Source organism: Lepidochelys kempii, chromosome 18 (genome assembly GCF_965140285.1).
Source record: "Lepidochelys kempii isolate rLepKem1 chromosome 18, rLepKem1.hap1, whole genome shotgun sequence".
Taxonomy (NCBI): domain Eukaryota; kingdom Metazoa; phylum Chordata; order Testudines; family Cheloniidae; genus Lepidochelys; species Lepidochelys kempii.
This window is the reverse complement of record NC_136397.1, coordinates 7,466,921-7,492,975: the sequence shown is the minus strand read 5'-3', so window position 1 is coordinate 7,492,975 and position 26,055 is coordinate 7,466,921. Positions and strand designations below refer to the sequence as shown.

Below are 26,055 nucleotides of genomic sequence, written 5' to 3'. Positions count from 1 at the left end.
GCATCCATCTCTCACCTGGTCTCTCCAGCGTCTGGCTCCAGCTGGCAGATGAAATGGTATTGCATTGTGGTTTGAGGGAGGTTCATTGGACCTGCCACTGTTAGACTTTGCTTCTTTATCAATACATTTGTCTCTTACCAGCCTGTATATCCTCCATGTTTTTCCTCTGCAGACACCCTCCTTAACTGTAGTCTAGGCGTTTAACACACTGACCCCAAACTTCCAAATTCTCACGGTCTTCAGCTGTTGAGCCCTCTGACCTATTTCTGACTCTAATTTAAGCACTTGCCTCTGAATCAGACTCATTTAGAACATGGTAATCTTACAGTGCTGGTAATTTACCCTAGCTAGCTGCAGGTTTTGATCAGGAGAGGATAACTGATGCAGACAATATGTGTACGTGATTAGATTGCACAAAGGGTTTATTCTGTCATCAACCTGTTGAAGTTGAGAGTGCTTAAAAACAGATATTGTGCAGATCACTTATAATTAGTTACCACCTTTGGGCACACTCACTGGCTTTGAGTTTTGTCCTCTCCCCTCTTGAATCCTCTGTGGGCCTGCACTAGAGCAGTTATAGTCCTTTTGTCAAACTGCAAGGACTTACCTTCTGATCACTAACCACCTTCTTACACCTTCCAGGCTGCTCCTCCATTACTAGCCTTATGACATCCATTAATTAAACTGTAATTATTAACCTTTTATCATTTTCTTTTCCGACCTGGTATTGCAAAAAGGAACAGCAGTCAAGTCTGCATGGCTTCTAGGAGAAATGGATATACTGTCATTTATTTCTGTGGCTCCCGTAGCCTTAGCATTTGCCATACTGAGTTGGACTATTTGTTCATCAAGACCAGTGACTTAACCCAGGCCTAATTTAGGCGTACTATGGGTTGTTTGTTTTCCTCCGGAAATTGTGCAATGCTGATCATGGAGGAACAACTCCTTCCTAGACTTGTGACGATAAGTTTATGCCAGAAGCATACTCAAGTATTGTTTTCTCCCTTTTCTAGGTGTGGCACATCAGTGTTATCATGGCTTTATCAAGGCAGTCCAAGAGGGAAATATTCAATGGGAGAGTCGCACGTATCCCTATCCTGGAACCCCAATCACACAGCGCTTCTCACACAGTAAGTACCCATTTAGAAAGGAAATATGAACTCTGCTCACCCAGTAATTTAGCGTGTTCCACCCCTAGCAGCTGCTGTCATGTTTGCAGAGCATTTATAATGCAAGGTGTTTGTACTTTGAGCCAAGATGTAGCAGTAGTGCACATCCCTGTAATTGGGTAAAAGTTAAATGTATGTGTGCAATATGCTGTTCTGACAACACAAACAGTATACGAGTATAGATATGTATAAACCATTTGTTGTTGTTAACACTCTGATGTTAAGAGGAAAAGTGACTGAGTGACTTAGGAGCACAACTCCTATTGAAAGTCAGTGGGACATGTGCTCCTAAGGCATTTGGGAACTTTTGAAAACCCCACCCTTAGACTTAACTAATTTTCCTCTTTAATATTCAGTCCCTCTTAGCTTTCTGCAGTCAAAATGACAGAACCTTCACTCTAATGACTTGAGTGCAGTGACATTGGTAGAGCTAATGAATTGGAGCCTATACATGGCTGCTGGATTGGCATATGCGGGTTTCTGTAGTAGATGATAATTACATATTTCTGCATTATTTGGAGGAGCTAAGCTATATTTTTCTTCATATAAAGCATGCAGGATTGCAGATTAGAGGTACTGAAGCAATCACATTTTGATATGGATCTGACCTGTTCATAGAAGCCAATGACTCAACTGATGCTGCTTAATTTAGGAGTGAATCTTTGCTTTCTGCTTCTGAAGTTCTGTAACAAAATTGAAAAATGTTCTCATGCGGGGACATAAATCAAATGACAATTCATTTGTATTCCAGTAGCTCCTAGAGGTTCTAGTCGTATTGTGCGAGGCAATTATAACACAAATTCAGTCCCTGTCTATATACATCTCTGGCTCTGGCTCTGCTGGAAGATGGCTCTCGAGGGAGCAGGATTTCATTGTAAAAAGGTAAACAAATATAAAGTGAGTGGTAGGATTCTGAGCATCATCAGTCATAACATTTTCATATTCCCAAGTAGTAATTTATTCAGTGAGTGATGCACAGCGCCTGCACACACCTACACCCCTCAGGTTTAAGTACCAGTGCTAGAAAACCACCTGAAGATGACTTGCACATTGTTCTTATGTCTTTCCCTCACCCGTCTGGCACTATTTTTACTAATTGCCTTTAGTAGCCAGGCTCAGGGGGCAGCCAGGGAATTGGATACAGATTTCTAGGTTTAGGGTGAAACTCGCCAAACCTAATAAAACCCCCTGCCAGAGCAAAATTTTGAGACTCTTTACTAAAAATAAGCTGTGGAAAATCCCTTAAATTTCCTCTTTTTCAGTGTTGAAAATTGTAGATGGGTCTGTTCTGGTATATTTCGGGGTGTAGACACGCACTGTGGCATCCTTCACCTAGGAAGTAAACGGATAGCAAGTTTGCTTCATGAAAAGGGATCTCAGCCAGGCTTGGTTGAAAATGCTGGAGAGAACTTTGGGTGAGAGAAGCTGTTAGGAGGATAACTTGGTAGTTAAGTTTAGGCTTTAGAATGCATGGTTGTGCCATTTTATACATAATCATTTGTTCCCATCTCTCTCTCTGCTTTTTATTTGAATCTCTATTCTTAAATTCCTTTGTTTTGTAACTGAGCTCAAGTGCTGTACATAATACAGGAGTGATGGTCTAAGGTAGAAGTGGTAAACTGTGGTACACTGTTCCTTTGGGAGCAGAGGATCTCTGTGTATCCAGTCATCAGGATCTGGATACCCCAGGGGGACACCTGAAAGGGACTTGGGGACTGGGGTGCATCTGTTGTCAACGTGACAGGCAAAGATGGCTGGTGTAGCCCAGAGGAGAATGTGGGTGGCTGACATGCTGGTTGTGCCTAGCTGATTAGGCAAGAGTCCCTCATGTTGGAGGCGGGTAGTAATAATGTGACTTTCAACCCTGGGTGCCCCGAGAAGTGTCACAGTAGTATCTGTTAAAACTCACATCCCACACACCAGTCTAACCCTCAGCGAGTTCAGAGAGTTTTTTAAATGATGCTTTGTATTCAGAAAAGCTGGTTCGAATTAAGTTGTTTGGTGCTGTCCTTAGTCAGATTTTTGGACAATGTCTCAGTGTGGGTGAAGAGACCTTTGGTTCTTGACTTCCATGTAATCAATTGTTCCATATTTTTGAAGATTCCTACATTAAAGCCTGGAAGGAAAAAATGCATTGTGTAGGTCTGATTTTTGCCAAGTGTATTATAAAACTCAAGCAATCTTTAGTCATACTGTTTTTGTCTTGATCAGAATAAATAAGAACCTATTATACAAATGTAGTACAATCTAAAAATATACAATTACAATAGAACAGTGACTCATCTAGTAAAACACAAGTGACTGATGCGGTCTCATAGCTACATCGAAAGGTCGTGGCAAACAGCAAAGGAATGGAATACGTTACGCCAGAAAAATTGATCCTTCAATGGAATATTTAGTTCTGCAGTGACGTCTAAATCCCGAATCTTTTTTCTCAGTAGTGAAGCATGTTACCAGAATACTGGCTAATCAAGTTATTTTAATTGGGAAAATTCTGAATAACTGTCAGCAGTCCAGATGGTTTGTTCACACCTGTACCAGGGCATGGGGAGAGAAAAACTCAGAAAAACATACCCATAGTGGTGGTTGCTTCAAGAGTGGTCAAATTGGCTTTCAGCCATATGGTGGCTTACTATAATAGGAACAAGACCAGCTGTGTCTTTTTCTTTGTACGTAACATTGTTAAATATGTTTCTGCCTGTTGGCTTTCAGTTGGGTTGAAAGCTTGGACTGAAGGTAGCAGGCAAATACAATTTTAATATATAAAGTAAAACCATGGGAATTTTTTCACTGAAAACATTGGGGTTGGGGGGCAAAGCAGAGGAATGCAGGATTTAGTTTCTTGAGGTCTGGAATAGTCTATACTGGCACTGACATATCAGTTTAAATCTATTCCTGCTTTTGATGTAGGTAGTGTAAACAGTTATTGTAGGGCCGGTGGTGCTGTTAATTTGCAGTCTTACCACCCATTGCTGTGGTGCTGTCAACTCTCTTAAGCTAAGCAAGGTCAGGCATGGATAAGAGAGCTCTAAGAAACCCCCAGGTGTTGGAGGGAGTAGTGCTGGTTATTTAGTGGATAGCATTATTTCCTCTGAGTCAGTACTGAACCACTGCTGCAGTGCGTTAGGAGCTCAGTGTACTATTGGGAAGGCAGCCTTTCATGAGAGATGGAAACTGATTTTGATGACTTAGGGTCATGAAAAACCCAGGGATGGTTTTCATAAGAGTAGGGGTTTAGCTTGGTGACTTCACTAAATTCTAACTCTAGTAACTGTGTTTTGCTTCCCTAAAGTGGTGGTGGTGGTATTCATTTCCTGTCCTAAACTGCAATGCCATGTCTGTGTACTATTAAATAGCTGCTGTATTGCTCCTCAGCAATTGCAGCACTTTGAGGGTGCGTGAAGGGATCTGTATAGAGAACCGGTACCAGTTTGTTATAGTGCTTTGGGACCCTTCACTGAGGAAGCCATTGTATATAAAGGGCTGTCCTTACACTCCAACAGTCAGGTCCACTAAGGAGACTTCACAAAGAATTTACAATATTTTCATTGGGAAGGTGGTGAGGAAATGCAAGTTGGATCTAAATAGAGCACATTTCTTTTCCTTCCTCTTAGGGTGAGACAGATAAACTTCTTTTATTTCTGACCTTTAAGGTAATTGCTGTACGCATACTCAGTTTTGATGCTCTTTGTTGTATTTAGTAAAGTTAACAAGTTGAGCACTTCCTTTGATCTGAAGGGTTTTATGTACTGAATCCAGCCTTCTCTGTAATAGTTGGCTGATCTTACGCTGGATCTCTTAAACTACTGTATAAGAAGCTGTGATATAGCATAGAAGTAATAGACAGAATTTAGAGAAAACACAAATGTTTAAAATAAGATAAATTTGAAATCAGTACTGTTGATCATCTCTCTAGGGTAGGTATTCAAATATAAAGGAGTGTTTTACAATGTTTTTGTTTTATTTATGATGATAGTGGTGATGGTGGATTTTAGGAGCACAAATCCTCTTGACTTTCAGTGGGACTTATGCTCCTAAATCTTAGTTGCTTTTGAAAAATCTACCCTTAGTTCTCAAATTCTCATGCCATCCGCCCAGCAAAAAGCTCTAAGTACAACTACTTCTAGTGGACCACATTTTCCACCCTACTTCGTAGATTGATGCTGGCCCTTTAAATATGTACAACTGGAATTTTCAGTTGTACTGTCATTTTTACATAAATGGAGCTGCCTTCCTTTTCCAGAAGCTTTAAATGGTTTGCTAAAGAGGGGCAGGAAAGCACAGTTTAAATTATTTTGGTCTATGATTAAAATACATACTGTGTGGACGTCATGGTGCCTGTCTGGCTGGCTTGTTTTTAAAACCAAATAGAGGAGAAGAATGCTGCCACCTCCCTTCAAAAAATAATAAATTGGCTGCATTATGATGCTGCTTGAAAGTAGCAGTTGCCAAGAGTTTGGATTGGGGTGGAGGAAAGAGTTTCAATAACTCTTAACCTGCCACTATTAGCAAATGATTGGTTTGCAGTTTGGCAGGGAATCCATCAGGCAGCCTCTAATGCTTTTGTATTTTCCCATTATCTCTTTGTATATGAACAAGGTGAAGTTATACTTGTATTCGCGTCTATTGATTTAAATTCCACAAGATATGGGAGGCTAGAAATAGATCTAGTGGACTAATACCCTGCCCTTTCACCTGTAGAGACTGGGGTTCGAATATACATTGAGTCACTATGTGAAAATGAAATGTGGTGTTAGCCTAGTCCTTATCAGACATGTGCCTACATCACAAAACCACTGCAAAACCTGGCAGTCTCTGCTTAGGGAGAGGCCCAGGACGATAGCAAGCAGTGCTGCAAGTCAGCATCATGGTGAGCTGCCAGAGCTTGGAAAATAACACAGACACAATATAATGCAAGGATGGTGCACCATATCATCCACCCTAAAATCTATCCCAATACTAGTTCTGCTATTGGTAATTTAGGTTTGAGTGGGTGTGGTAGATGTTAAGCCCTTCCATTATGTGGCAATGGTATTCTGAGTAGGAGAAATAGGAAAAAATATTTGATAATACTCCCTGTCTTTGAACACGCTGTAAGCATGTATATGCCAAATGATCATGCTCTGCGTAAGATGTTGACTGGGACCATTGTCCTTGCGTGCTCTGTATCTGCAAATCCCCAGTTCCTGCTGTGTGGTCAGCTCATGCACTGGACTTTTCTGTAAAAGCCAAGGGCATTAGAGCTATTGGCCTTTCTGTGGGCTTTGAATAGAGGAAGCAGGTGATCTGAATGACAAGTCACAGGTCAGACAATGAGCCATTTCTGAAAGGAGATGGGTTTCATTGCTTCCCCTGCTGAGTGGAGTTGTCAGTGGTTGAATGTACTGTTTTATTACATCTAATTCATTCAGACCTAGTGGCTCTCTTTGGTGGGATGAATATGACTGGTGTGCCTATGGGTGGGCTGTGTTTAAAAAAGGGTCATTGACACTATGAATATATTACTGAGTTAAAGAATTATGGCAGGGGCATTTGATCAGTAAAATCCAGGGACCTTTTACTAGTACTGAATAAACTGACTCTGAGTTCAGAATAAATCCTGTGAACAGTGACCTTTGGTAACAGCGACCTACCCTAACATATTTCCCCTGGCCACCAGAGTTTGAGCATCACTCCACTTGCTCCTGTTATTCCACATTTCCCTTTGTTTTCTGTCACGGATATTTTGACTCCAGTTACCTCCACCAAAATGTTGGTTAATTCCATAACTTGTGATTTAGAGGAAGGGAAGGGCTGGCGCAGTTTCCAAATACATTGTGTCCTCCTTGAGTTTTACATCAAAGGACAGCAAATATCAGGGTTCATCAAAGCTGCAAAAACCGAGCTCTAATATTGTAAAAGGTGCAGCTCCAGTGCACTCTGACAACCTCGAATTTCCTTTCCTTTCCAGCCTTCGTCCCTTCCTGGTGGGATTACCACCTTCCTATCTGCTGTTACTCGTATAGCTTTGCTTCACTTGTCTTGTAGGTTATTTATGATGGTGCTTGGTCTTGAACTTCCGCATCTGTTGCTGTGGTTTTGTTTGCATAATTAGAGCTACTCCTTCACTTCTGTGTTAGATCATTAACCACATGCTGGTCTACACCATTGGCTGAACTTTGACATTCTCATCTGTTCTTCTCCTGTCCTATCCCTGTCCCTTGCAAGGACAACTATCAGTGCTCTCTGCAAACCCCAGCTGACGCCCTTTAGTTTTCCCAAAGCTTAGAACACTTCACTCTTGCTGTACAGACATCTTTTTTTTTTTGGGGGGGGGGGGTGGAGGGTTATATCTTGCTTTAGTATTGGCATTGCTATCACTTTGTTCAATGCAGTTCTGTAGAACTTTGGATTTTCTTAATGGTTGGAAGTATCCTTACTGATATGTATTCAATCCGTGAATCCTCATTGAGACTTAAGTGCCAGTTCTCGGTGCCATCTGTTTTGGAGAGGGGTGGTTTTGCTTTTTGAAGTGGTGTGTCCAAAATGTAATCAAGCTTTGGAACAGCAGGTGGGCACTCCAAGTCTTTACTGACATTACAGCCCATCTTCGTGGGCTGTTTCAGCAGAGAACAGAGCCAAAGATTCCAGGGCCAGAAGGGACCATTGTGATCATCTAGTCCGACCACCTGTATAACATAGGCCATAGAACATCCACAAATGAAGTCCTAGAGCAGATCTCTTAAAAAAACATCCAGTCTTGAGTTAAAAATTGCTAATGATGGAGAATCCACCATGACCCTTGGTAAGTTGTATCAATAAGTAATTACCTTCACTGTTAAAAATTTACACCTTGTTTCCAGTCTGAATTATCTAACTTCAACTTTTGGCCATGGGATCGTGTTATGCCTTTCGCTGCTAGATTGAAGACCCCTTCATTAAATATTTGTTCCCAATGTAGATACATATAGACTGTAATCAAGTCACCCCTTAATCTTCTGATTGTTAAGCTAAACAGATGGCACTCCTTGAGTCTATCCCTACAAGGTATCTTTCAGGGGTGCTGGAACAATTTGTATAGTTCGGGTGCTCAGAGCCATTGAACCAAACTGTAAACCCAGTATATGATGGAAACCACTTCAAGCCAGGGGATGTGGCATGTTTACTAATCCTTTAATAATTCTCGTGGCTCTTCTCTGAACCTTCTCCAATTTATCAGCAATTTAGATTATGCCTATTGCAGAACTCCAAGTACTTGTACAATATTAAAAATACACAATCAAATGCAATAATCTGTCTAGCCAGGCCCTCAACAGCAATATAAATTAAATATCAGGAAATAAACTTCTTCCTCACCTCCAGCCATGCTACGTGCCTCTTGCCAAAGCTCTGAGAAAATAAATGAACTTTGCAGCATGCCTTGAAGGTTAAAATTTTGGAGCAATTTCAGATCAAGGATTAATTGAATTCCTGGGTGGAGGACCATTCATGGAGGACATCCCTCCCTTTCAGACCAGGAGACTGACAGCTTGATTGCAGTTGTCAGAATTGTTCAGAGTGAGATTCAGTCTTTTGGTATAGCCCCATGTTGAGTGTATTACAGTAGACTTATTTTTAGGAGACAAAGGCACGGATAATTAGCGAAGTCTGCATCCCAGAGAAGAAAAACCTCACCAAGCAGACTGGAAACAGTCTTGCAATTTGTTACCTGGTCATCTGGAATAGCTGTTGTGAATTTAAAATCTCTCTCCCCACTCTTTCCTTTCACCAGTTTGCAAGCTCAAGTTACAAACAGCAAATGCTCAGCCTCAGTCAAGGAAGCTTATTAAAGTTTAGCTAATTCTTCCAGTTGCTTTCCCCAGCCTGCCTCTTCCTGACCTTTGTCGTGTCTGGGTGATCCTGTGCCAGCTAGCTGTCTGTCATTCATGTCCCTGTTGCTGACACTGGGTTAGATGAGAGACATGAAAAAGGGTATCCTTGCCACACTGAACTATACAGGACTGAAGATGAAGTAACCGTACAGGACTCACGAACATAAGAGGGAAAGTGGTCATTATAGTAAGAGATAACAAGAGAACCCAAGACTTTGAGGAGAAATACTCAAATAAGGAGTAAACTGGGAGGAGTGGTAGATACGCTGGAGGGGAGGGATAGGATACAGAAGGACCTAGACAAATTGGAGGATTGGGCCAAAAGAAATCTGATGAGGTTCAATAAGGATAAGTGCAGGGTCCTGCACTTAGGATGGAAGAATCCAATGCATCGCTACAGACTAGGGACCGAATGGCTAGGCAGCAGTTCTGCGGAAAAGGACCTGGGGTGACAGTGGACGAGAAGCTGGATATGAGTCAGCAGTGTGCCCTTGTTGCCAAGAAGGCCAATGGCATTTTGGGATGTATAAGTAGGGACATAGCCAGCAGATCGAGGGACGTGATCGTTCCCCTCTATTCGACATTGGTGAGGCCTCATCTGGAGTACTGTGTCCAGTTTGGGGCCCCACACTACAAGAAGGATGTGGATAAATTGGAGAGAGTCCAGCGAAGGGCAACAAAAATGATTAGGGGTCTAGAACACATGACTTATGAGGAGAGGCTGAGGGAGCTGGGATTGTTTAGCCTGCAGAAGAGAAGAATGAGGGGGGATTTGATAGCTGCCTTCAACTACCTGAAAGGGGGTTCCAAAGAGGATGGCTCTAGACTGTTCTCAATGGTAGCAGATGACAGAACGAGGAGTAATGGTCTCAAGTTGCAGTGGGGGAGGTTTAGATTGGATATTAGGAAAAACTTTTTCACTAAGAGGGTGGTGAAACACTGGAATGCGTTACCTAGGGAGGTGGTAGAATCTCCTTCCTTAGAGGTTTTTAAGGTCAGGCTTGACAAAGCCCTGGCTGGGATGATTTAACTGGGAATTGGTCCTGCTTTGAGCAGGGGGTTGGACTAGATGACCTTCTGGGGTCCCTTCCAACCCTGATATTCTATGAAGGAAGTTCATCGGTATCATATTGGCCTCTTGCACTAGTCAGGATAGTTTAGTAGTCTGAAGTTCAGAGATCATATATCCGGAATTTCTGTAGCCCCATGCAAACCCTGGCAGGATCAAGTGAGCTGTAGCTCACGAAAGCTTATGCTCAAATAAATTGGTTAGTCTCTAAGGTGCCACAAGTACTCCTTTTCTTTTTGTCATTCTTTTAGGGCAGATAGGACCTATTTATAGTTTCTGTTCAGTATGTTCTTGTTTACTCTTGTGAAAGGTGCTCCCATCCCATAGTGATGGTACCATGGGATAAAAACCTGGATGGGTAAATGCAGGCATTATAGATCTATGTCTTAGTGTAAGAATCTGGGTTTTCTTCAGTCTTAGCCAAGATTTCCCCTTTTTACCCTCTTGTCACTTTTATGCAGCTTGCTGTGCATCAGCTACTGCTAGCTCCACCTGAAAGTGATCTGCCTTTTGGCTGCTTGTGAAGTGTTCTGTGCTTCTTCAGGGCAAAAAGTTCTTTGTAGATATAAAATATTATGTTACTTAATATCTCCCTCTATCTGCATATACTTGGGCTACGTGCTGTACACCTGTAGTCTTTGTGGCACCTTAGACACTAACAAATTTATTTGGGCATAAGCTTTCATGGGCTAAAACCCACTTCATCAGATGCCTGGAGTGGAAAATACAGTAGGCAGGTATAAATACACAGCATGTGAAAAGATGGGAGTCGCCTTACCAAGTGGGCGAGTCAGTGCTAACGAGACCAATTCAGTTAGGGTGGACGTGGCCCATTTCCGTCAGCGTGGAGGGGTTCTTTGGACTTCAGCCATGCCTGCTGGGACTCAGGACTTCAGCTGGAGAGAGGCTGACGCTCCAAGCCCTGTCAGGTGGCTCCCGCATGGCTGAAGCCCTGGCAGGCACACCCTGGCTCTCAAATTTCTGAAGATTTTGTTGTATGCAGCTCAGAGGGTGAGTAAATTTGGCTACCCCTGGCTTATTACCACAATCTGTAGCCTACTAGCAACCCCCACTCCCTTCTTTTCCCCCCTATAACTGGAGGGCTTTGAAATGTGTGTTAACTACTTATTCTAAACAATCTGTTCCACTTTGTATTTAGCTGTGACACTGAGTACCTTTCCCAGACCTGAAGAAGGGTTCTGTGTACCTTGAAAGCATGTCTCTCTCACCTGGTCCAATTAAAGTTATTACCTCATTCACCTTGTCTCTTACTAAAGTTTGACAGCAATACAAATCATATGGACTAGCTTAGAAGAAGTGAGCATTTTGAATGTGCGATTCTCAGATAATCTAACTGAGCTTTGAGGTGACAGGTTTTTTTTATACTTTCAGGAACAGGTCCAGTTGACTGGATAATCATTTTACAGCAAAGTTGCTGTAGGTTTACTTTGGTCTGTGACACTTCTAGACTATTCAGTGTTTATTTAAAGGACTCTAACATGTATTTTCTCTGTTGTGAGCAAATTCCCTAATTTTATAAAAAATATGGGGGAGATAATTTTAACTGATTGTTTTTGTTTTTGTCTCCTCCTTTTTTAGGTGCATGTTACTATGATGCTAATCAGTCAATGTATGTTTTTGGTGGCTGCACCCAGAGCAGTTGCAATGCTGCGTTCAATGACCTCTGGAGACTTGACCTCAATAGCAAAGAGTGGATCCGTCCTCTGGCATCAGGTGAGATGTTAAAGATCTTTGATTGCTCTTATTCTTATTCCTTACAGTAAACTACCCAAAGCTGACCCTAAGTGTCTTCCTTATAGGGCCCCACAGCTTGATACTTAGCTTGCCCATTCCTATCATCGTTAGCTTCTTTAGCTGAATGATTTTTAGGTTGTATCTGTTGGTAAATGCAGAGTTTTTTGTTGTCCTTCCATCCAGAGAACTGTACTCTGGGGCAAGTTGAATCATAGAATATCAGGGTTGGAAGGGGCCTCAGGAGATCATCTAGTCCAACCCCCTGCTCAAAGCAGGACCAACACCAACTAAATCATCCCAGCCAGGGCTTTGTCAAGCCTGACCTTAAAAACTTCTAAGGAAGGAGATTCCACCACCTCCCTAGGTAACACATTCCAGTGCTTCACCACCCTCCTAGAGAAAAAGTTTTTCCTAATATCCAACCTAAACGTCCCCTACTACAACTTGAGACCATTACTCCTTGTTCTGTCATCTGCTACTGCTGAGAACAGTCTAGATCCATCCTCTTTGGAACCCCCTTTCAGGTAGTTGAAGGCAGCTATCAAATTCCCCCTCATTCTTCTCTTCCACAGACTAAACAATCCCAGTTCCCTCAGCCTCTCCTCATAAGTCATGTGTTCCAGTCCCCTAATCATTTTTGTTGCCCTCTGGTGGACGCTTTCCATTTTTTTCACATCCTTCTTGTAGTGTGGGGCCCAAAACTAGACACTACTCCAGATGAGGCCTCACCAATGTCGAATAGAGGGGAACGATCACATCCCTCCATCTGCTGGCAGTGCCCCTACTTATACAGTCCAAAATGCCGTTAGCCTTCTTGACAACAAGAGCACGCTGTTGACTCATATCCAACTTCTCGTCCACTGTAACCCCTAAGTCCTTTTCCGCAGAACTGCTGCCTAGCCATTCGGTCCCTAGTCTGTAGTGGTGCATGGGATTGTTCCGTCCTAAGTGCAGGACTCTGCACTTGTCCTTGTTGAATCTCATCAGATTTCTTTTGGCGCAATCCTCTTATTTTGTCTAGGTCCTTCTGTATCCTATCCCTACTTTCCAGCGTATCTACAACTCCTCCTAGTTTCGTGTCCTCTGCAAACTTGCTGAGGGTGCAATCCATGCCATCCTCCAGATCATTAATGAAGATATTGAACAAAACCGGCCCCAGGACCGACCCTTGGGGCACTCCGCTTGATACCGGCTGCCAACTAGATATGGAGCCATTGATCACTACCCGTTGAGCCTGACGATCTAGCCAGCTTTCTATCCACCTTATAGTCCATTCACCAGCCCATACTTCTTTAACTTGCTGGCAAGAATACTGTGGGAGACCGTGTCAAAAGCTTTGCTAAAGTGAAGGAATAACATGTCCACTGCTTTCTCCATCATCCACAGAGCCAGTTATCTCGTCATAGAAGGCAGTTGGATTAGGCAGGCATGACTTGCCCTTGGTGAATCCATGCTGACTGTTCCTGATCACTTTCCTCTCCTCTAAGTGTTTCAGAATTGATTCCTTGAGGACCTGCTCCATGATTTTTCCAGGGACTGAGGTGAGGCTGACTGGCCTGTAGTTCCCCAGATCCTCCTCCTTCCCTTTTTTAAACATGGGCTCTACATTAGCCTTTTTCCAGTCGTCCGGGACCTCCTCCGATAGCCATGAGTTTTCAAAGATAATGGCCAATGGCTCTGCAATCACATCCGCCAACTCCTTTAGCACTTTCGGATGCAGCGCATCCGGCCCCATGGACTTGTGCTCGTTCAGCTTTTCTAAATAGTCCCAAACCACTTCTTTCTCCACAGAGGGCTGGTCACCTCCTCCCCATGCTGTGCTGCCCAGTGCAGTAGTCTGGGAGCTGAGCTTGTTCGTGAAGACAGAGGCAAATAAAGCATTGAGTACATTAGCTTTTTCCACATCCTCTGTCACTAGGTTGCCTCCCTCATTCAGTAAGGGGCCCACACTTTCCTTGACTGACTTCTTGTTGCTAACATACCAGAAGAAACCCTTCTTGTTACTCTTAACAGCTCTTGGTAGCTGCAACTCTAAGTGTGATTTGGCCTTCCTGATTTCACTCCTGCATGCCCAAGCAATATTTTTATACTTTTCCCTGGTCATTTGTCCAATCTTCCACTTCTTGTAAGCTTCTTTTTTGTTTAAGATCAGCAAGGATTTCACTGTTAAGCCAAGCCAGTCGCCTGCCATATTTACTATTCTTTCAGCACATCGGGATGGTTTGTCCCTGTAACCTCAATAAGAATTCTTTAAAATATAGCCAGCTCTCCTAGACTCCTTTCCCCCTCATGTTATTCTCCCAGGGGATCCTGCTCATCAGTTCCCTGAGGTTGTCAAAGTCTGCTTTTCTGAAGTCCAGGTCCGTATTCTGCTGCTCTCCTTTCTTCGTTGTGTCAGGATCCTGAACTCTACCATCTCCATGGTCACTGCTTCCCAGGTTCCCATCCACTTTTGCTTCCCCTACTAATTCTTCCCAGTTTGTGAGCAGCAGGTCAAGAAGAGCTCTGTCCCTAATTGGTTCCTCCAGCACTTGCACTAGGATATTGCCCCCTACACTTTCCAAAAACTTTCTGGATTGTCTGTGCACTGCTGTATTGCTCTCCCAGCAGATATCAGGGTGATTGAAGTCTCCCATGAGAACCAGGGCCTGCGGTCTAGTAACTTCCGTGAGTTGCCGGAAGAAAGCCTTGTCCACCTCATCCCCCTGGTCCGGTGATCTATAGCAGACTCCCACCATGACATCACTGTTGTTGTTCACACTTCTAAACTTAATCCAGAGACTCTCAAGTTTTTCTGTCGTTTCATACCAGAGCTCTGAGCAATCCTATTGCTCTCTTACATACAGTGCAACTCCCCCACCTTTTCTGTCCTGCCTGTCCTTCCTGAACAGTTTATATCCATCTATGACAGTGTTCCAGTCATGTGAGTTATCTCACCAAGTTTCTGTTATTCCAATCACCTCATAATTCCTTGACTGTGCCAGGACTTCCAGTTCTCTTTGCTTGTTTCCCAGGCTTCTTGCATTTGTGTATAGGTACTTAAGATAACTTGCTGATTGTCCCTCTTTCTCAGTGTGAGGCAGGAGCCCTCCCCTCTCGCACTCTCCTGCTGGTGCTTCCTACCGGTATCCCACTTCCACACTTACCTCAGGGCTTTGGTCTCCTTCCCCAGGTGAACCTAGTTTAAAGCCCTCCTCACTAGGTTAGCCAGCCTGTTTGCGAAGATGCTCTTCCCTCTCTGTTAGGTGGAGCCCGTCTCTGCCTAGCAGTCCTCCTTCTTGGAACACCATCCCTTGGTCGAAGAATCCAAAGCCTTCTCTCAGACACCACCTGCGTAGCCATTCGTTGACTTCCACGATTTGACGGTCTCTACCCGGGCCTTTTCCTTCCACAGGGAGGATGGACGAGAACACCACTTGCGCCTCAAACTCCTTTATTTTTCTTCCCAGAGCCACCTAGTCTGCAGTGATCCACTCAAGGTCATTCTTGGCAGTATCTTTGGTGCCCCCGTGGAGAAGCAGAAAGGGGTAGCGATCCAAGGGCTTGATGAATCTCTGCAGTCTCTCCTGGCAAGCAGCAGACTACTTGGTTTTCCCGGTTGGGGTGGCAGATAGATGACTCAGTCCCCCTGAGGAGGGAGTCCCCAGCCATCACCACTCACCTCCTTCTCTTGGGAGCGGTGGTCGTGGAACCCCCATCCCTAGGATAGGGCATCTCATGCCTTCCAGTTGGCGGAGTCTCCTTCTGTTCCCTTCCCTCAGATGTATCATCTAGTCCACTCTCCGCAGTAGTACTTGTGGAGAGAACCTGAAAACGGTTGCTTACTTGGACATTCCCCTTTCTTCTTCTGGAGGTCACATGCTGCCAGATTTCTTCACAGTCCTTCTGTCCCACTGTGCAGCCTGCTCTGAAACTTCAGAATGTTGTGTCCGTAGAAGCATATCCTGAAGTCTGTCTAGGAAATCTTCAGTTTCTCCTATGCAACGCAGGGTCGATACTTGTTTCTCCAGACCTTGAACCTTCTCTTCCAATGTGGAGACCAGCTTGCACTTCTGTACAGACAAAGTCACTTCTGTCCTGTGGAAGAAAGACAAACATGGCACATCCTGTGCAGGTAACAGCTGAACGCTCCCCATCCATATTACCTTCCTTCTACAAGCTTCCTCAGGAGTTGTAGTAACTACTCAGAGAACCTGCAAGATGTAAGCCTCAGTGGGCTCTCTCCAGGCAAACTCCTTCTGTTAGCCTCTCCATTGGTGGCTCAGCTGGTTCGCAGCTGACTGGCTTTTTATAACAGTCAGGCCCACTCAAGGCTCACCTGGAACAAAGCACTCCCAATTCACACTTTTCAAACAATCAAGCACACGGTCAAACTGACAAACTGTCCACACAACAGACACTCAGATACTCACCAACACAGCCCCCCAATGCAGCCCTTAGCGTACCTCCTCTCAGACAGAATGCCTTTTCTATGGTCTAGCAAACTGTTTTATGCTACTTTGTGCTATGTATAATTAGTGACACTTAAGTGAAGTTGAGAGCCTGGGTTGATAGAAGTCATTGTCCCAGTGCTGAGAGCTTTGAATAACTTTGGAGGTTGCCAGTTCAGGTATTTGGAGGAGTGGATAAAACATGTCTCAGCTGGTTACCCACAGCAACCAGGGAGCGTGGGAAACAGGTATTCATGCAATCCCCATATTGTGAGCTAGAGCTAAAAGTTATTTCCCACAGTGGTTTTAAACATTAAAAATCTGTGTTTAAACATGTTTTTTTTCCATATAACTCATGCTTTTGCAACTTAAATTGAACAACTGCGGAAGTAGAGGCAGCTCTTTGGAATGGAATGAGGTGGCAAGCACATGAAATAGAATTCACTTCAATGTGAGGTGCCCTCCTGTCACAAAGGAAGCCAATGGGAAAACAGTGTTATCACTACTTATTTGTGTTATCTTAGTGCCTAGAACTGTCCTTGTCATGGATCAGAACTCCATTTTGCTAGGCTCTGTACAGACACTGAGGAAAGATGGCCCCTGCCCTTAGTATCTTTCATGCTCATCCTAGAGAGTTGGGTGCCGATGACCTTAACAATGTTTTTAATCAGAAAATCCAATGTCTTGTATCTAAGGGTTAAAAATAAGCAGGTAGTGAGTGCTTAGACTTGAGCTCAAAGTGTATAAAGGTTTGACTTAGGCTGTGTCTATACTGGTGCTTTTGTCAGTCAGGGTGCGGGGGGGGGGGGGGGGGGAGAAAAACAACCATACCCTGATCAACATAAGTTTCACTGACGAAAGCACTGGTGTGGGTAGCACTATGTTGGCGGGAGATGCTCTCCCACCAACATAGCTACCGCCATTCATTTGGGGTGGTTTAATTATGCCGACAGAAGAGCAGCTACACAGGAGAAATCTACAGGTTTGTAGATTTCAGAGTAAGGGCCGTGTTAGTCTGTATTCGCAAAAAGAAAAGGAGTTCTTGTGGCACCTTAGAGACTAACCAATTTATTTGAGCATAAGCTTTCGTGAGCTACAGCTCACTTTATCGGATGCATACTGTGGAAAGTGTAGAAGATCTTATTATATACACACAAAGCATAAAAAAATACCTCCTCCCACCCCACTCTCCTGCTGGTAATAGCTTATCTAAAGTGATCACTCTCCTTACAATGTGTATGATAATCAAGTTGGGCCATTTCCAGCACAAATCCAGGTTTTCTTCCCCCCCCCCCCCCCCCCCCTCACTCTCCTGCTGGTAATAGCTTATCCAAAGTGACCACTCTCCTTACAATGTGTATGATAATCAAGGTGGGCCATTTCCAGCACAAATCCAGGGTTTAACAAGAACGTCTGGGGGGGGGGGGTAGGAAAAAAACAAGGGGAAATAGGCTACCTTGCATAATGACTAAGCCACTCCCAGTCTCTATTCAAGCCTAAGTTAATTGAATCCAATTTGCAAATGAATTCCAATTCAGCAGTTTCTCGCTGGAGTCTGGATTTGAAGTTTTTTTGTTGTAAAATAGCGACTTTCATGTCTGTAATCGTGTGACCAGAGAGATTGAAGTGTTCTCTGACTGGTTTATGAATGTTATAATTCTTGACATCTGATTTGTGTCCATTTACTCTTTTACGTAGAGACTGTCCAGTTTGACCAATGTACATAGCAGAGGGGCATTGCTGGCACATGATGGCATATAACACATTGGTGGATGTGCAGATGAACGAGCCTCTGATAGTGTGGCTGATGTTATTAGGCCCTGTGATGGTGTCCCCTGAATAGATATGTGGGCACAGTTGGCAACGTAGATTTGTAGAGTAGACATAGCCTTGGTGAGGAGAAGACATGGATGTTCCAAGATCAGAGTCATGAGGGTTTTTATGGGAATGATTTGCAGTTCTGTTATAAGACAATTTGCACAATTAAAAAGGAGGAGCTGATGAAGATGTCAAGATTGTTTGAGGCTCGAATTGTTGGTTTAAGTAGTTCTTGTATTTGAAGATCTGGGAGATCTGATCTGTTTCTGATAACTAACCTTGCAGGCGCTCAGATGGTGATGGACAACCTAATCAAAACTCAGGATTTTTTAAATCTTCTTACAATGCAATAACTTAACATCTGTATGATCAAACTTTGACTTATTCTCTTCTTCCTCTCCTGTTATAATGCTGTCCCACCCTGAATACATTTAATCTGGTGAGGAGTGGGGAAGGTGATGTAACTGGCAGTGGTTCTTCATTGAGGCTGAATGTAGTATATGGCCTGCAGGTTGTTTTTATTTAAAAAATGTTCTGTGTTTAATGAATCCGGATACTACCACCCTGATCTGCATCTAGATTCCTCTGTCAATAATATGTACAGAAAAATTCCCACTGTCTTAACAAATAGCGCTCTTAAAGAGCAAGTCCTGTGGGAATATGTCAGTTAAGTCCTATGGGAAGATCCCCTGGGGAAATATTTCTGCATGCTGTCATCAGCACACGTGCCCAGATCAGATCGCAACTGAAACTTCAGACAAGGAGTCTAGCTGAACAGAGCACATTTCTCCATCTGTCTTCAGATGAGATGACTCACCCATGCTAGTGCTTCTGGTGGTTTCTTGCCCATAGCTAGCTGCCTTTTGGTGTCCTTGCCACATTATTCTCTACTGCCTGGAAAAAGAGTAGGAAATTAGAGGGGCAAAAGCAGAAAAACAGAGTAAGGACATTAAATTCAAATGAGTCCTTGAACAAGTAAAAAGAAATGACATTTAAGGCACATGTGGAATTCACTGCATCTTGAGGCAGAGGTAAATGAAGCAGGTGGGCTTTAAAAGGAGAGCTAATTTTATTAACACTTGGTGCTGCACAGGGAAATTAAATTAAATCTTACCCTTCAGTGTAAGCTAACAGCCTGTAGGGGATAGGGAGGAATCCCAACTACCTGTCTTTCAGATCCAGTATTACACATTTAACTCACAACACATTATGGGTTGAGATTTAATCTAGAGGCAGGGCCTCTGCAGGAGGCCAGATACTAGATTTGGCAAAGGCTTTGATCTGATATGACAAATTCGTGTGCTTATTTAGAATGAGTCTCTCAAGTAGTGAGAAACTGCTTAAGTCTTGAAGAAATTTTGGTACTGTACTTGATGGCTAAGTGGACAATGGAATTGCTTCCAGAGGTAGTTCAAAGTACACCTTTTATGATCATATATTAAGATCCAGCTGATCCTTAAGGAAGAAGCATGAAAGATATTTAGTTTAGGGTCTATGGAATCTGTTTTTCCATTTGGAGGAAGAACAAGGAGCTATCTTGATTCCATTCCATAGGCTCAGGAATCAGTTCTTTGATGCTTCCCATATTCCATCTTATCTCTGCCTCTTGGACAGCTGTTTTGTTGAGAGAGTGAGGAAGACCTGGCTATTGCTCCTTAAAGCAAGCTGAAGTGTGTTGACTGAGGGCCAGGCTGCATGCTTTGGCATCTGCCCAGTCTAATGATTTTAAAATGAGCTGAGAAAGGTCTTAATGCCAGTCACATTCCTACTGCCAGAGTTCCATAAATGGATCACACTGTCTGCAGGTGAAGGGCTTACTTTGTTTCAGTTCATATCTGTTGTCTTCATTTTGTTTTTGTCCTATGGGGGAATTAGACTAAAGGACAATGAGGTTGGGTACAGCATCTCCCAAGGGAGATATTGTGCTTAAGCTAGCAATAAATATTTAGCTTTCAAAAAAAAAAATGGCTAACGCTTGCTTTCTCTCAAAGACATAGGGAGGAGTGAAATAATGCCTTCTGGTTTAAAGGAAACCCCCCCATTGTTGAGATTTCAAAATACTCTGTTTATATCTGTAACCAAGGCAGTGGCTTTCTTTTTATATTAACAATGTAGTTAACATTAATAGAGCTAAAATATTAATACCCTGTAGCAGGTTTTGAGACAGAGCAAAGGGGAACCTCTCTAACCTTTACTCCCTTTCACTCTTCTGGCCGCATCCCTATCCCAACAATGTGCAGTTTCCACTCCATGCAAATCTGTGGTGGGCAGAAGGGTGTGCGTATAGAGGTGATTAATGGGCAGGGTCACTGGGAAGCTTGCATGCAAGCTCACCACCAGCTGGAGGGGAGAGAGCCAGGGCCAGAGAGGGAGACAAATATATGGGGTGGCATGCAACAGCTGCAGGGGAAGGGAGTTCAGAAAGGACACCCGGAGGTTTGGTTTAAGGAGGAAAATAGGTCAGCCAGGCTTGGAGGATTTACCAGTATTCAGGGCTGAGGTCAGGCTGGGTTCCCTAGTTGAGGCTGTAGGCATTAATGTTGTATGTGGGATCTCTGGAATATGTAGAATGTGCCTGGCCAGTGTGACATGCACTAAATAGGATTCTTTCCTTCTGGGTGCCTAGAAACCACGACAGGACACAGGTCCTGGGAGCCCACCATAGCCGAAGAGTGAACTGTGTCCCATCAAGACATGGGAAAGGGAGTTGTGGAAATAGTTTACATCAGTGGTGCCCAACCTTATTACATAGGAGGGCCACATACACCTAAGCACAACCTTGTGTGGGCCAAACAGATTCTGCATATTTTAATATATTTTACGTTCAGCTTGTTTTGTATGTATTTAGATAGGTTGTTTCTATGTATAATAGTGTCTATTTACACACTTGTATAAATTAAAATGATGTAAACATGACGACAGAAGGCTAACGAATCGTCTGTTAGTACATTGGGTTGAAGCAGGCTGCAGGCCTTGTGAAATGCTCTGGTGGGCTGTCGGTTGGGCACCCCTGGTTTACATTAATCAGTACACCCAGGTGTCGCAATAGATCATTGTTGGATAAATAGGTATAAGAGTGTATCCCCAAAGAGTTGTCATTCTGGTTAGTCTTTGCCAAAGGAACTCCTTGATCATCTACATTTTTCGCTAATCTCTTTTCCCATTCTGTTGTTCATATGTTTATATTCCTCTGGAGCCCTGCACTTGGTTCCTGTGTGCTTAGGCCTTGTGTCAAACCTGAAAATACTCTTTCTGACTGAGTAGAGGAAGGCCTACAGCACAGACCACAGTAGATTATCAGGATGCCCCTGTTCCCTAGTGAGAGAAAGGGGGGTTTGACGGAGGGGATTTTAGAACCCGGGTGTTTATCTTAGCATCACAACCATGACAACATAACTGGTTTCCCAAAGTGATAAAATCCCAGGAATAACCATGACACAAGAGTAGTTGAAATCCAAATGCTGTTCAAGTAGATGAGCCTCTTCAGAGCCTGCCTGCATTCCCCATTGGTTCTGCCTCATCAGATCATTAACTAAGCAGCCACCACCTTCTTTCTTGGTGCTGCCTTCCCTTCAGCTACCTGGGGAGGAAAGCTGTCTATATTTTACAGCTCCCAAACTTCTCCCTTTCCTCAGCATGCTTTGCCATGAAAAGTGCCCACCGGGCAATGGCCTTCCCTTCCCCCTCTGATATCAGAAGGGTCAGTAGACTCATGGCTTACGTCTTCCTGTTAGCTGTGAACATGCATACTAAGCCCCTTCCATTCAGAGCAGAGGGTAAAACTTTCCAGAACCTGCTTCCTGGTGCTTTCCTGTCCCTAAAACCAGGCCATCCCAGCCTTCTGTCACTGGGGAAGTGGGAGCCTTCTCTTCCTTGGCTCACAGATTCACTCTCGGGGCCCTAACAAAACATAAACAGAGAAAACTAATTCTAGCTGTCTAAAAGCACTGACCCATTCCTTATTCTCCAGAGACAGCTTGTCTTGTCACAGGGCCCTTTTTATAGGTCTAACTCCTTTGGGAAAGAACATTCCTACCCCAGTTGTAATACTTTAGCCAAAAATGAGAAGAAAAATTTCACTTAAAGCTTTATCTAGAATATTCTTGGTGGTATATATTTTTCTTAAGTAACGCAGTGCTTGTATCGGATAGTTGCTCCAGCAGCTGGCTTTATTAATCTTATTCCTTATGTCTGTGACTCTCTCCTTCCTTTGATTACTCTTGGGGGAATTTTGTCACTGTGCATGCACAGAATTCATGGCCACCATAGATTTCTTTGCTTCCCCGCAGAAAATAACTTCTGATGGGGAAGCAAAGGGAAGCTGCAAGAGCGGTCATGTGCCCCTCCCCGGCAGTGTAGGCAGGTCAGTTTGGGCACCTGGAGTAGCCAGTAGAGAGACAAATCACCGCTGGGACGGGAGGCTGGGCATTCATGCGTGAGAGAGAGACACACACTGACCCTCTCGCTTGCTATTGCGGCATGCTGTGTGGGGAGGGGCAGCTTTTTGTGATGTTTCTAGAGAGGTAGTGTGGGGCAGGCTCTGTCCCCTCAGGCAGAGCAGAATGTAGCCGCTTGCTTGCTTAGTGAATTATTCCCATTGTTCTTAATGAATTCTTCCAGGAATATAAAACAGGTGTAAAAATGTTAAGGCTCCTTTACATTGCCAGAATGGTGTAAAGGAGTCTTATTTTAAAGGACATTATGACCTTATAAATGCTTATTGTGCTCTAGTGATTAGAACTGGTCTAAATTTTTGGACTGAAAAAATTTCCTGTCAAAATGTGCTTTATGAACTGTTTGCTACTGACCTTCCTGGAGATGCTCAGTAGCCAGTATAAATTGTGAGTTTGAGTCCCCAGCCCTCGCTTGCTCTTCAGTTGTCTATGATGTAACACTGAGCATATGGCTGCATATATTTTTTGACTAATAACCAGAAGTAAAGGGTCAGTACCAGGTACGTTACTATCAGACCGAGGGAGTTGGGGATTTCCTTCAATGCTCCCCACCCCCATTCTTCATCCATTATATTGCCGTTTAAATAAATTACCAAAATAATTAAAACTAGTGTGATTATATTGCATTATTTTAACAAATAAAATATGCAGAATTTTAAAATATTATGCTCAGAATGTTTAATTTTTTGGCACAGAATTCCCTCAGGAGTACTTGATGCATGTTTCCCCTCCCCAGCCTCTACACATTGTCTGGTCCTGTGTGTGTGTGTCTGGGGGTGGTTATAAGAGCATAGATGTTGTCACAATTAATGCTGAATGCCCTTATTTAGGTGAATGTTCCACTGATCAGTAGGATGCTGAGCATTCTCGCCCAGTGTCAAGCGCAAGGTTCACCAAACCTTAGCCACTGGAGTTTTAGGATCACAGTTCCCCTCTTTAACTGAAATGGGAAGATGCACTTGATGTTGATTCAGTAAAGCTAAAAGACTCTCTGAATGAGCTAGGATAGATGCTCTTGTCGTCTGTCCATCATTCTGATGTTAGATGCACCCTTTCTGGTGTTGGAAGGCTGCATTGGCTGCGGCATGATAGAGCAAGAAAGTTGGCCTTTGGTCATTTTTGTGTTGTCATTGGCCTTTGAATTCAGTGGTGTAACCTTGACAAAGCAATCCAAAAGACTGAGGCTGAGCTTTTGTAGCTCTCATGAAACAGTGAGAGATGTTGCTAAGAGATGGTAGTGAGTTTTTGTAGCAGCAACACCTGATTAAATCTGGCAAGATTCGAACGTGAGCTTCCTTGTTCATAGTTCTGTCACAGATGGTTGTGCCTTCTGTAGCTGGGGATGAGGCATAATCCAATTGAAAGAAATGGCCTTATTCCTGAAACCTTTGGGTACTAACAAAAATCAGTCATGGGCCTGAACTGCTGCATTAGAGACTGCAGGCATTCAAAGTGGACACCTAGAATCTATTAACTTGTATCCAATTATGGATGTAAAGTAATGGACAACAATACCTTCCTCAAATCATGATATACATGAGCACCACTTACCTGACCGCTATGGGCCCACTCTTGGCTTCAGAAGGTCTCTGAGGTAGCTGTAACGTTATAGCATGGCCTGTGTTGGGCAGTTACAATGATGATGGTAGTTGGCTGGTTTGATTTGAGACCCTAACATGTGATGATAGGGTGGAAGGGGCAGTCAAATAATTATAAGTCCTCATTTTCAGATCACCTTAACGTACAGCTTCAGCACACTTTCTGAGCCCTATGGGAGAGGAACTCTGTTTACATACAGCATCAAGCACTTTGTGGGCATTAATGCAACATCTATAACAACACGTGTATTTGGTATTCAGGAAATGATTCATAGATTCATAGATTCATAGATATTTAGGTCAGAAGGGACCATTATGATCATCTAGTCTGACCTCCTGCACAATGCAGGCCACAGAATTTCACCCACCACTCCTAAAAAAGACCTCACACCTATATCTGTGCTATTGAAGTCCTCAAATTGTAGTTTGAAGACCTCAAGGAGCAGAGAATCCTCCAGCAAGTGACCCGTGCCCCATGCTACAGAGGAAGGCGAAAAACCTCCAGGGCCTTCCAATCTGCCCTGGAGGAAAATTCCTTCCCGACCCCAAATATGGCGATCAGCTAAACCCTGAGCATATGGGCAAGATTCATCAGCCAGATACTACAGAAAATTCTTTCCCGGGTAACTTGGATCTTACCCCATCTAAAAACCCATCACAGGCCATTGGGCCTATTTACCATGAATATTTAATTACCAAAACCATGTTATCCCATCATACCATCTCCTCCATAAACTTATCGAGTTTAATCTTAAAGCAAGATAGATCTTTTGCCCCCACTACTTCCCTCGGAAGGCTATTCCAAAACTTCACTCCTCTGATGGTTAGAAACCTTCGTCTAATTTCTAATCTAAATTCCGTTCCTGTTGCTCTAGTGCTCTCTCCAGTTGAATAATTACTCTATCCTTGGTGTTTCTGTGGCTAGAAAATATTCCAAGACACTTATTTTCCAGGTGATTATTGCATACATCAAGGCCAAGTGACTTTGCCTGCCTATAAAGTGCTGTAACTGCTCATATATAAGCCTGAAGTTTAATCATTGTTAGAGCCCTGTGTGGATACAAAATTTGTATCCACATTTGAGCCACAAACATGGTCCACGGCTATCCATGAATGCACATGTCCACGGATATAGAGTGGATATCCACAGATTTGTGGGGCTCTAATCATTGTTGGTGTTCATGTGGCTCCAGGTACCTCAGACTGGTCATGTTGTCATGTCAAGGACTTAGAGAAGCAATTTTTGTTACTTGTTTGTTTCTTGGAGTAGCTAGTTCTAGTGTATGTAAGAGGCTACTTTAACCTCGTAAGTAGGGTTACCAGATCGTAACTGTGAATAAACGGGACGGGGGTGGGGGTAATAGGCGCCTATATAAGAAAAAGTCCCAAAAAACAGGACTGTCCCTTCCCCTACTCGTAAGTAGCACAGAGGAGTTGATACAAGAAGCTATTTGATTTACATTGTTGGGTTCTAAATTAACTATAATCACACAGGAAAAAAGCAGGGGAGATCATTGCGGACAGCTCAATGAAAATATCTACTAGATACTCAACAGCATTTTTAAAAAGCCAACAGTGTTAGAATGCATAAAGAATGGAATAGAAAATACTGAAACTGTCATTAAATTGTTAGTATACCCTGTGCTTGGACTACCGTGTTCAGTTCTGGTCACCTTATCTCAAAAAAAAAAAAAATCAGAGACAGAAGGGATCCAGAGAAGAACAATGAAAGTGAGTGGAGGAATGGAAAAGTTTCCGTATGAGAAGAAACTAAAAACGTCAGAGTTTAATTTAGTAAGGATAGGGTAGGGGATATGATAGAAGTATGTAAAATAATGCTTCTTAGGCACAGTTTACTTTCTCTCTATCTACTTTCTCCTGATATAGAACAAGGGGGCATTCACAAAGATGA

The 26,055-nt window shown here is 43.3% G+C and overlaps 1 protein-coding gene across 6 annotated transcripts in view; it reads left to right on the top strand.

Annotated features, from left to right (window-relative positions):
- Positions 1–26,055, top strand: part of FBXO42 (F-box protein 42) — a 104,969-nt gene that overhangs the window by 49,198 nt on the left and 29,716 nt on the right. For all 6 annotated transcript variants that reach the window (XM_078849353.1, XM_078849354.1, XM_078849350.1 and 3 more), the window contains 2 exons: positions 1,014–1,130; positions 11,688–11,822. In XM_078849353.1, the coding sequence (XP_078705479.1) occupies positions 1,014–1,130; positions 11,688–11,822 (252 nt within the window). The remainder of the gene's footprint in view (positions 1–1,013; positions 1,131–11,687; positions 11,823–26,055) is intronic.